Below are 12,941 nucleotides of genomic sequence, written 5' to 3'. Positions count from 1 at the left end.
AAATGGGAGAATTGGGATGAAAGCATCTTTTATCAAATGAGAAGAGCCCCCAGACCCCTCTCACATCTTTAATCCTGTGAAAGAAATGGTGCCCAATGAGAAAGAAGAGCATCTGCTTCAACACAGGCACCTTTAAACTCCTGCCAAGGTTCTGCCTGGAAAATAACCCAATGCCAGCAGTACTCTGCCTCTCTGGAGTGTGAAGTGAGCAAGGTAGAGAGAACAGAGTGCAGCCACTAGGTTCAGAGTGTAACCATTAAGTTCAACAGTCCTCAGAGGAAAAGTACATTTGGGGTGACGTCTCAAGGAACCTCACAGGTACCTGTAGAATCTCTCTCCAGAAAACCACACCTACCTGCCTGTATCCATGTGCAGACATTCGTATCCATTCATGAGCATGCTCACACCTACAGGGACATAAAATTGTTTCTTTTGTTCAGCACTCTCCATTGTCTTCCCATCTCCTTCAGACTAAAAGCCAAATTCTTACAATGGTTTATAACATCCTCCATTTACCTCTCTATTTAGAATTGTAATTCCCAACTCTGTTGTTACCCACTTCCTGTCCTCTTTCTCTTCCTTATTTTCTTTCATTATACTTAATACGATTATACACATTTTACTCTTTTATTTATTGTTTCATAAAAAAGATAAGCTACATAGGCAGGGTTTTTTTTTTTTAATCTATTTTTTCTCTACTGTATCTCTAGTACCCAGAACAGTGTCTGATATAGGGAGTGCTTTAAAGTGGTTGAATAAACTAGTAATACATATTTACACACATGTTGTCACACACACGCACACACACATGCGCGCAAGAAGTTTGGCTTCTCGTTGAATCTTGGATTTCCGAGTAAGAAGCTCTGCTCCAGGCAATGAGCAAATAGAATACTGAGTTCATCTTCAATTCCATTTTCTTCCAACGATAGACCATGTAGTGTCACTAGATCCAAGGCTCCTCTCTTGAAATATGTCTTTACGATATTTACATGAAAAGCCTTAGTTATTTCTTTTTCTCAAGATTTTCCTGGGCGTTAAATAAGAAATATATCTATCTAATTTACACCTAAGTAAATAAGAATTTTTTATATACCTTTTAAAATTCAACAAATGTTAATATCAGTATTTCCAGTGTTGTCAGGCATTGTACAGACTTTCTCAGAGGACACAGCAGTGAACAAGATAAACATGACACCTTCATGGGTCCTTACTCTAATGGGAAGAACGAGTATCAGACAAAAAGTTTTGCAAACTAAATAGACTCTTCTAGTACAGTGTTTCTTAACAGCATGGCCCTGAACCAGAACTATCTGGAAATAGTTCTGCAACACAGCTTTCTCATTCTCATTTCATCGCTGCTGAATCAGAAACGATGGGGTATAGTCTTAAACTCTGCATTAAAAAAAAAAAATCTCCCAGTTGAGGCCTCTGTACCCCCTAAAGTCTAAGATAGACAAGTAATAGAGACAGACGTGAAACACCAAATATGTCTGTGGATCAGGGATGCCTACCTTAGTCCAAGAGAGTCAGACTGAAAGATGAGGAGGAGTTAACTGAGAAAAGGAAGGGGGTGAGGGGAATATGCGGGGAAAAGGGAGACAAAGCACGTTCCAGGCTGAGGAAATGCACGCACAGGGGACAGATATGGCAAAGGGCTCGGTGACTTTGCTCGATATCACTAGTTATTACGGAAATTCAAATGAAAACCACAATGAGATACCACTTGACGCGCATTAAGATAGCTATGATAATTTTTTAATAGAATATGACAAGTGTGGACGAGGATGTGAAGATTGTTGGTACCGCTGTTGTGGAAAACAGTTTGGCAGTTCTTCAAAAAGTTAAACACATAAAATTACTGTCCACCCTCCTCCTAGATATATATCCAAAAGAATCGAATGTGCATGTTCAAACGAAAACTTCATAGCAACATTATTCGTAACAGCAAAGAAGGGAAACAACCAAATGTTTGTTAACTGATGAATGAATAAACAGGATATGCTCTATCCTGACAATGGAACACTATTCAGCCATGAAAAGAAACGAAGTACAGTATATGCTACAATATGGATAAACCTTGAAAACAATATGCTAAGCGAAAGAAGCCAGACACAGAAGGCCACATAGTGTATACTTCCATTTATATGAAATGCCTAGAATAGAAAAATTCATAGAGATGGAAAGTAGAATGAATAGACATGGGGTGTGAGAGTGGGCAATGGGGAGTAACTACTTGTGGGGTTGTGTTCGGCATGATGAAAATGTTTTGGAATTAGCTAGTGGTGATGATTGAATAATATTATTCAATCTACTGTATAAAACCTACTGTATTGTACACTTGAAAGTTGTTAAAATGGTAAATTTTTTCTCAATAAATAGAAGTTAAAAAGAAGCTGTGGGTGGGGTAATCCTAAAAATAAAGTAGAAGGATAACATGTTTAAAAATAGAGTTGATTACCAAAATCCAAAGCCAGTTCTTTGAAAAAAAGAAAAAGTAATAAAATAACGCAATCTCTAGCAAGAGTGATCGAGTAAAAAAATGAATGACAAAGGGGCAGTTCTACTGGAGATTTTAAATAACATTAGTGACTGCTATGAGGAAAGACAAGAATAAAATAGTAGGTTTGGAGAGGATTCCATGGCATCTATAGCTCATAATATCAAGTCTGTTCCTCTGAGGTCTGTTTTCATGCCCCTGGCAGGGGCCAAGAGCAGAGACTTGGCATCCAGAATATCCTGCATGCAGAGTGCCACAGGCTTTCTGGGTCCCACACATGTTAACCATCCACTACCCCAACATAAATTGGCAAGCAGCTTGGGTTCCAATTACCAAGCAAGGAGACAAAATTCAGAAATACTGTACTTTTACTTTATTATTAATGGACTCTTTTCTCTTTTAGGGGGATTTTATTCATTCAAGGGACAAACGCTTATTGAAGATTTATTCAGTTTGCAGAAATACTGCTACACACACACACACAAACACAAATCAACCTATATTAATTCTATTTGTAGAAATCTGGTAAATTCAAACAGTGTGCTAATGTGTCTACTCGAGAGGAGTGTAACTGCACAAATGATCAGAAGTTTTCTCATGCTGTTGCTTTCTCAGATTGCAGAGAAAAGGTAAGATGATTTTAATTACCTGAAGACAGAGTACTTTCATATGAATAAGATTTTGAGATGTGCATTTTGGTTAAACATCAAAACTAAGACGTAGAAATAATGTCTTATTATGACGCAGAGCTAAAAAGATCTAGATTTAAATGTCCTCGGGCAAGTTAATTAGCATCATCTATAAAACAAGATAATACCTGCAGTGCCCCGTCCATTTCACAGGTCCTTATAAAGATACACACACACATCTATATGAAAATAATTTGTAACTCATCAAACACTACACTAGATTATGATGAATATTGATTTGTTTGAAAAAATTTTAGTATTTTTATATATATATATAGTTTTAGGATAATAGAAGTTGAAATCCTTATAATCAAGAACTCAGTCTGGAAGTAGTGACAGAAACAGAAGATGGCATAAAGTGTTTGTGCAGAGAATGGCTTCATTCTGTTAGTCTCAAAGCGTTCAAAAGTATATCAAGTTAATGTTGGTGTTTGCATTAGTCAAGTTGAGCATGCACTTGGTATAACTTTTAAGTAGATCTCTTTCAAAGGCCTTGTAAGACTATATATAGCATGATATACATTGGGCATTAGAGTCACATTTAATAAGTGATAAAGGTTGTTATTATATACCTCCACAACTCCCCCGCCCTTGAGCATTACAATATTTCTTGAGCATTTACTATCTACTAAGCACTGCTCTAAGCCTTCTCCATGATTTGTCTCATTTCATTTGAGGCACAGAGAAGCCAGGTAATTTGCCAAATTACCATATCGGAATACATGATGGAGCTAGATTTGAATTCTGACTCCAGAGTCTGAGTTTAAAGAGTGTGGCTGAAAGGTCATGACTGGCTGAGAGAGAGGTGACAAGGGAGACAGGCGAGCCCCAGTTCATGCTTTACCTTATAGGATATGGGTCAGTCAAAAAAGCTGGCATGCCCTCATAGTAAAAACGCCTGGGAAAAAGGCCAATGGAAGATTATGAATTTTGTTACTACAATGTCTGTATATTACTTTTGGAGTTCACATTGATTCTTCTGTAAGACAGATTCTTTTTTTTTTTTTCGTACCCTGAAAAGGCAGAAATCCTAAGAAGCACATTTTATTTAGAATAGCTGAACTCTTGAGAATCTGTCTATTCATTCTCTACCAGGAAATCAAATTAGTATTGAATTTTTCAAATCTATATTCATTCTCGTAATTTGCATTTTAGGTTCCTCGTTTTAAGTTTCCAGTTACGCAGTATCCAGTTTCTTTGGAAATTCATAGTGAGGATGGACAGATCCCAGTGGAAACCCCATATCTGGTTACTGTGACAGAAGTGAATAGGAGGGAAAACTGGGAACTAAGTAGGGCTCGCTTTCTTCTGTAATTATTTTGTCTTATGTGTAATGTTGTTACCACCTAGATAAATGGTTTACAAAAATTGCATGAGAGATAGGCAGGCGTCCTTTGGAAAAGAGTTTGACTTAGTTGGCACATTGCTGTTCATTCTACTTCTATTGTTTCCCACTTATTTCATTACTTCCAGAGACCTGGATTCTATGGCATAAAAGCATGTTTGAAGAATTTGAACTGTGAAACATCTGAAAGCCATTTTGTAGTTTCGTAGCAAATATGATTGATTGAATTTGTGCTACATGTTGGTCTAGTGTTTCCTTTCATAGCTTATGCAGAGTTACAGGGGAGGTTACAAATGGTGTTGCCAGACACTCTACAGGAGCTAGCTTCTAATTACATGAGTATGGTTCTTAAAGATTTTATGGTAAAGTGAAAAGATGCAGAAATATTTTCAAATAAGAAAAATGAAATTTACCACAATTTAATTTTACCTCAAATATATACTATGTTGCACATTTTGTGTTTGTTTATATATAAATACTTTAAGGCAATAGCTAGATAAGCAGACAGGCAGAAATACAGAATTACATGAAATTTTAATCAGCCATTAATATATTACCAAATATCCAGACATTTGATATTCAGTGAGTCGTACTCTGCCGAACACAGGCACCATGGGAATGAAAAATATCCAGTAAAGAAAACTACTCAATACTTTGCTTTAACTAACATGTCCATTTTCTGTGGTGTCCTGGAACCTGCTGTTACTGGCTTTTGAGTACTACTGATTGTTAAACATTCAAGCATTTTGCTTCCTGGTTGGTAAACCACTGGTAGCTTGAAATTAGCCATGGGAAGAGTATTTACACCACAGGCATTGACAAACGCTGCCATCAGAGCCTTTTTCCCCGCTTTAGATCCCATGTTCCGCGACACCACTGTCATTTCTAACCCTTACACGACACATCTGGTTTTAGAAAGAGTTATAAGAAAGGCAGGGGTAACTGATCACTTTTTTTAGAAAAGATTTCGGTGATCCTATCATGAAACTTTTCCGCCACCTCGTTTAAAATAATTTACCAATCACTGAGGTGGTCCTAAAATTATCTCATTGCCAAAGACACAGAGTATGTGCAGGTCAGGATTGATCATGAGCATGGAGCTGGAAGAAAAGGTCAACCTGAACTAAAGTGGTCAGAGGTCTCGTCCTTCCTGATGATGCCCTCGAGAAGATGCAATGTCACATAATGAGGCCTAATCTCCCCTAAATACATCTTCCACAAAGTCGAGCAGAACTAAAAGTCTGAGATAACTGAGTCATGTTATGGAGCGGAAACTTTCCTTGTACTTCAATGTATGCAACAAGTTTTATACAAAATGAGAAAATAGCATAAATGTGCTTAAAATATGCTTTATGTACTTCTAGAACACACTGTACCCGAAAATGTAAAAAAGTTGAAAAATTACTTAGAATCTATTCTTCATGCTCCGGTGTATAATCCTTCAGGCCTCAACTTAAGTATAAAAGTAAGTTGGCAGCATTTGCGTTTTCCCTGCTTTGAGTTTAGATAAAAGTTACATATCTAAACTGAGATCGGTTTTAGTTTTAAAGTATAGATATCCATAAGTGGTAGAAATAGCATCTTTAAAGTATATGGAGAGTGTTTCTTTTTCCTCCATTTCCCTTGATGTTAATATTTCTAAAGTTTTCTGAAAGTCGAATTTAACTCTTATTTTTTGAGCTGATAGGCAAGACGAATACATTATCTGCTAAGTTGGAGCAGAAAGGGTGTTTCCAAAAGTCAGGGGGAAATGGGCTCAGTATTCTTTACCTGGAGATATACAGACACGTCTTTTTGTTTCAGCTGCCTGTAAGAACACATGAAAATATTTACAAAGTAGGTAATTGTTGAGAAAGCCAGTAAAAGGAGATAAAGCAAAACCACGAATAGGAGGGTAGATTAGCCCAAAGTATGCATCAAGGCCGCGCTGGGTTTTATATTCCTCTTTCTTCGTTCTAAATATAAAATACAGTATCGGCTATTGAATCCCTCTGTTTCAAACTCTTGTCCTTCTCCCTCCATTTTTATTTTGAAAAATAAAGTGTGTGCCCACAAGCCTTTAGGGGATTGGAATTTTGAAAAGCAACGTCTATAAGGAGAGCGGCCCCAGTGTATATTTTCACTTAAAGGAACGCCTGTTGCTGCTGCTAATGATCGGTCTGCTTCTTCCACAGGGCTCCGAGCTTTTCCACTTCAGAGTGTCCGTTGTTTCGGGAGTCAGTTTTTGTAACTTAGTCGAAGAATTTCAGGTACAGGGGTGGTGGCTGGGGAAATTACGTGAGACAAGCGTCAGTCCAAGAGACACTGAAGATTTAAAAAACAGCAGAATTTGTGTGATGGACAGGGCTTGGAGACGGGATCCTAGAGAATGACCTCCTGGTGACATTGTCAGTAATGATGCAGTTAGGGCGCATGGCAGGGGGAAGGACTGACCGATGCTGGGAGGTGCCTGTATTTGCTTTTGTTTTCTTCCCACCTCCCATGGTTAGCTTGGTTTTCTGACTTTTATTGCCCTTCCTCTCAGCCCCGGCTTCCCACAGAGATGCATGTACATCCTCGTTTTCACTGTTATCCACCCTTCGGTTATTTGCATTGTTATAGGAGAGTCTTGAATGCTGCCAAAGCTACCAAGATCCCAAAGAATTTGGAACCAAAAACGAGTCTCTCCCAATCACCCCATGATGTGCAATGACACATTTTTGCTTATTCTTATAATGACATCTGCTGCCTGTGGGGGGTGGGCAGGAATAAGGATTTGATTAAATTGACTGATGGATGACTCGTTCATTGTCATATGCTGATACCACATTATCAAAAACAAAATCAATCTCTTTCTGCTTTCCTTTTTCTATCCTGACCCTGCCCCAAGGCCAGCCCCCGTGATGGGTCTGCACAACTGCTATACTGGGTGGCCGTGACAGCCGTGTAGACACCTAAGACCCTGCGAGAAAATCCATCCCACTAGATAGAGGAATTAGAAAAAGAGGCACCTGTCCTATGAAGAGCATGAGAGGAGATCCCCAGTATTTTTATCTCTCTCTCTCTCTTTTTTTTTTTACCTCTTTGTCTCAAAGGCAGTCCCAGTTGCAGGTCACAGCACAATAATATGGGGAGCTAAAATTCTCACAGAAGCTCAGCTTTCTTCCCGGAGGACTAGGAAAAGGGCCTCTGGGAGCAGAGTGTGGGGAATGTCCCTCAGAGGAGAGAGCTGGGGAAGAAGATTGCCAAGCACGAGTCCCAAGCAGCACATGAGCACAACACAAATGGATATGATAGCTTATGTCCATTCGGCCAGAATGTAAGGTTCTACCTAAGAAAGTAGAGAGGTTAGGAAGCAGTGTGTTTAGAACATGCTCTTTCAGGATTCCGGGGTTTAACCTTGTTTTTAGACCTGGCAAGGAGTAGTTAGTCAAGATTGGAAGGAAAACACTTGAAGGAAACTGTTTTCAAGAACTTTAGAGGTAGTTTAGCTGGAGAATACAGAATTCAGAGGTGATGGAGGTTTATACTGTTAAAAGATAACGGATGGCTTAATTGAGCAAGTGATTTTTTTTATATGGTCTGGTAAGGTGACTAAAATTTCATTTAGGTAGAAATATATAAGGAAGGCATTCTGGGTGGACAGAACCGCAGAGGCAAAGACACAGATATGGCAAAGCATAGTAAAGCCTCTCTTGAATAGCTTATGTCCATTTGGCCAGAATGTAAGGTTATACCTAAGAAAGTAGATAGGTTAGGGTTGTGGAAGACCTTGAATGTCAGAATGAGAATTTTAGAACATCCCTATCAGCAGTGAAAAGCTATTAAACACTTTTTTTTTAAACGGTGTTGAGAGATGGGCACATGACCTACAGCAGCCCAGTCGGAGTGAGTCACAGGAATTTTCCTCACAGTGCTGGAACATGGCCTCACTCTTTACTGATGACATTGAACAAGGAAGCTTGTAGCCCCGGGAGCTGCTGTCAGCCATGAGGGCTGTAGGGGCTGTGAGGGGAGTTATCCAACACTGAGGAAGCAGAACCGAGAGATGGGGGAAAAAAATTATGATTACAAAGGATAGTTCCCTCTGGCTCCCCTGAACTTTAATATAGAAAAGAAAATGCACTTTTACAATTACATGTAGCACACAATTGTCTCTCTCATTGGCCACAGACTGGATTTTTCTTAGCAAAACTAATTATCCAATCTCCTCTGATAGTCCAGCTTAAAAGAAAGATTTTTGTTATATTGCAGTGGCATACGGAAGACCACAAGTAGAATATCACATGCAATAGCTAACATTTTTCTATCGAATCCCAATAATTCCAGTACCATTGGACACATAACCTGAGCCCTACTGTAAAATAAGAGATGGTTAAACCAGCTGATCCATTCCCATGAGGATAATTATCTTCTCAGATGGGAAAGAATGGTTTCTCACTACTTTCCAAACCACTTGGCCAGATCTACCTTTCAAATTTATAACACCCTACTTCTGGTACCAGTCGTGTATGGTAGAGATTCTTTTAGTTGCAAATAAAGCAAACTCGTTTGTTTTGTTTTTGTTTTTGTTTTTGTTTTTAAGTGTTTTATAACAGGCTGCTTATAACAGATTTTATAACAGATTTAAAAGATTAATCTGGCAATGTTGTTATGTCAATATGGATTGACAGCTTGTAAAGGAGGCTATTATCATAGCTTATTCATACCAAGTGAGTAAGATCGCTCATAATAACAGTATTGAAAGTAGAATAGAAAGAATGCATCCGAAAGGAAATATAAAAGAAGTGATAGCATTTAGAGACTGTTTCTAAGGAAATAGATACCTCCCTAGATCACTGAGGGTACCTTTAACGGAGCTATTACCTACTGTCGCTTATTAATCCTTTTTATTGCCCTTAGCATTTTCCCACATCCCCCACGGTCCCATTTCCACTCATCTTAACTTTCTTCTACTTCAAAAGATGATCTTGCTTCCCCTTTCACAGAGAAAATGTTAGCCACTGGGCTTTAACTGCCTTATTCTCTGTTTGCCTCCACTTCTACATCGAACGTAAATGTCATCCAACCTTGCCTGAAGTCTCAGAGAAAAAGGCACCACTGTGCCTCTCTGACAATAATCCTATTTCTCCTCTAGGAACTCATTTTCACTAATTATTCAGGCAGATTTTGAATACACAGAAATTTCCTGATGTCAGCCATTATATACAGGATTTTCAAAGAGATGATGGCTTCAAATTCAAGCACATGCTTATTCCCTCTACCTAGAATACCCCTCCTTCTCTCCCTTGTTTGTGAACTCGCTTATTTTCCAAGATCCAGCTCAGAAAATGCCTTCCACGACTAGCTGAGGCAGTTAGGCGTTCCCTAACCGTGTGCCCACGGCACCTGGCCCATTCCTCCACAGCTGAAAGCGGAACGTCTTCCGGCCATCTGAGTGTTCTATCTGTTGACCTCTGCCATTAAAGGCATAGGATAAAGCCATAGGCTACTAAATAGAATTCCTTTCCCCCTATCTCTTGTGTGTATATTACTACTTATCAAGGGGTCAGGAGACTGTTTCCAAGCTCTGTGGATGCTGAATATCGTTATAAGACTGGGCAGAATCTCGCTAAATGATTTAAGTGTCTGCACCACGTGGAGTCATATAAAGTTCAACATTTTAAATGACTAGATCCGGAAAGCGTAAAGCCTGTGCTTTTTCTGTTGCAGATTTATGTTGACGAAGTACCGCTGCCATTCCCAGGACACACGCTTATTGCCATCGCAACCGCTGTAGTGCTAGGGGGATTGATTTTCATCGTTTTTATGTTTCAAATACGTAACATCCACCCGTGGGATAAGTGCCAAAAATTGATTAGAAGAAACAGAGTGAACTTACAATTATCATAATTTTCTCTTTATTTCTTAGTTTTATTAGACAATTCCTAGAACAATGTGTTTAAGTGTTAATATAAAAACTAGATAACATGCTATAGAAATACCATTATAACTCAAATTGCTGTATGTTAATATGTTTACCATTCCCTTCTCTTACTTTAAATACATAGAAAATTTCTTTCGTCGACATTTATATGGAGGATTTTCCTTGAGGGTTTTTGAAAAATATAAACTGATGATCATCTCTGCTGTTCGGCTTTTATTGACTGGAGCCCATTCTGTAGGATCAGAGCACCTGGCTCCTGAGTCTGAGTGGAACACAGTCCCGCCAGGTGAGACAGGTGGTGAAGGAGGCCGGTCTGCAGGTGTGCTTTCGGAGCCTCATAGGAATTAAAGTCGAAGTCATTTGGGTTTCTCAAAGCAACTTCAAAACTGCATCGCGGCTCCCGAAGAGAGAGAAATGTGCCCCCCATCATGGGAATGTTGGAAGAACATGACGTCCGGGTGAGATACTGACCTACAAACCATCCTGTAGTGTGTACAGTTCTAAAAGCTGAGCCTCTGTGTGCTCTCTCCGAGCACTTGGTCCCAAGTGATCGGAAGGTGGCCAGTCCTTCAGAGATGAGAGTCACTCTCCCGGGAGAGCTCAGGAGGGACAGCACATGCTTTGACAACATAAGGACAGGTTAGGCACTTGGTCCAGAAGAACCCAGTTCTGGGAGCCGTAAACCGTGGCCGTGTCGTTTGTCATGGAAGTTCTTTTGAGAAGGCTGGTGGCAAAGTAGATACAAGAATCAGACTCAGGAGCCAGACGTCTTGCGTTCGCCACTTCCCAAATGTGTGACCTGGGCGAGTTACTTACCTTCTTTGTGCCTGAGATTTTTCACCTGTGAAATGGGAACAATATTAATACCTACCTCATAGAGTTATTGTGAGGGTGAAATGAATTAATAGATCTAAAAAAATAGTACTCAACTTGTGAATACTATAAATGTCAGCTGTTGTTATGTTGCAAGTAATAGAAAGTGATTCTCTCTAATTACAATAAAAAAGGGAAATTTATTGAAAGGATAGTACGGAAAGTCATATAATCAAAGCAAAATCTAGGCAATCAGTTCTTGTCATGGGCAGGAATGAAAACCTTTTTGGGGACCTAGGGGATCGGAGTTTGTCAAGTTTTCAGAGCACACCTCAGGCCAGGGGTCTAGAGATAAAACATTGCTCAGTGGTTAAAAATGTAAGTCTAGGGTCTAACAGCCTGGGTTTTTTTTCTTTTAATCAACTTTTTAAAATGTTAGAATAGTTTTAGATTTATAAAAAAGTTTTGAAGATCGTACAGAGAGTTCCTAGATAATCCACACTCCGTTACCCCCTGATATTAAACATCTTAAAGCTGATTTTTCTCTAGCACTGGTTAAAAGATATTTAACCAGTCTGAGATTCCATCCCGCGGCTTATTACATGTCACCTTTTGGCTTTCAGCATTTCAGCATAGAGGCTCATGCCGTGCACTCACATCTGCCATCCTGTACATGCAGAGATGCCCCTGCTAAGACCATCCAGCTAATCCACATGCAACCACAAATTCATTCACCTATTCCCTTCAAAAAAGACGATCCAAAGTCATACATAAACACAGGGCTCAGAGGTCATATCATAGAGCCACTCTTCTCGGAGTCTAAATTCTCGAGGTGCCATTAATTCTCTTCCTTCCTTCTCAAAAGGGAGAAAATGATGATAATTATTATCCTTTACCAGAAAAAAAAATGTGAATACAATTTATGACCTTTGTTTCTATAACTAATACCAAGGGAGATGTTAGAGTCAGCGCTCTGCTACACATCCCTGTGCTCCCTTGCCTTCGAACAGCACCTCTCACTCCGCACTAGGTCAGATACTGAGCCCAGAAGGATGAACCATCTTCGTTTCTGAAGGGTCTGAGCCTTTGGTAACCGCTTGTCTATTACTGTAAGTTACTGTCCGTCGATCTTTATCCTTGGGTTTGGTAGTAGAAGTTTGTGGCTCAGGATCCGCCCAAACTGATCTTTGATTCTCATTGTACTATACCATGTTTACTTTTCCCCAATAGGATCGATTATCCTCTCTTTTGGCTGTTTTTCTAATATACCAGAAAACAAAAATGGCCACCAGGCAGTCTCAGTCTCAACTGAGTGGCATCAGCATTGTGTTCACGGGTAGAAGCGTTTCTACACCGATGAGATAGGCCACTTGATCATAGGAGCCCAAAGCCGAGAGCACAAGAAGCAAAACTTTTGGTAGTGGTCTATTACGTGAATAAAAAGAACCGTTAACTCTCTACCCCTTGTTTCCCACATTAATGTGTTCTCGCTGTAGGAAACATCCCTGTATGTCGGGGATTACCGACATGGATCATATATTTCATCCAACCAGAGAAATCACCAGTGTCCGATGGGCCACCAAGCATAAACTTCCCATAGGCCTTCTCCTCGTATCTCCAGGTAGCAAGACCACCTGTTTCTGGGTGATGGACCCCATTAAAGCAGTGAATCTCCAAAACATCACCCCCTGG

At 39.6% G+C, this 12,941-nt stretch overlaps 1 protein-coding gene across 1 annotated transcript in view; it reads left to right on the top strand.

Annotated features, from left to right (window-relative positions):
- CATSPERB (cation channel sperm associated auxiliary subunit beta) overlaps positions 1-10,634 on the top strand; it is a 79,343-nt gene extending 68,709 nt beyond the window's left edge. Inside the window, exons 22-26 of the mRNA XM_025042115.1 lie at positions 3,016-3,126; positions 4,342-4,477; positions 5,896-5,996; positions 6,706-6,780; positions 10,223-10,634. Coding sequence (XP_024897883.1) covers positions 3,016-3,126; positions 4,342-4,477; positions 5,896-5,996; positions 6,706-6,780; positions 10,223-10,402 — 603 coding nt within the window. The 3' untranslated portion in view covers positions 10,403-10,634. The remainder of the gene's footprint in view (positions 1-3,015; positions 3,127-4,341; positions 4,478-5,895; positions 5,997-6,705; positions 6,781-10,222) is intronic.
- The last annotated feature ends 2,307 nt before the right edge of the window (positions 10,635-12,941 follow it).

Source organism: Pteropus alecto, unplaced genomic scaffold (genome assembly GCF_000325575.1).
Source record: "Pteropus alecto unplaced genomic scaffold, ASM32557v1 scaffold8, whole genome shotgun sequence".
NCBI classification, from domain to species: Eukaryota; Metazoa; Chordata; class Mammalia; order Chiroptera; family Pteropodidae; genus Pteropus; species Pteropus alecto.
This window is presented reverse-complemented; position numbering and strand designations above follow the sequence as displayed.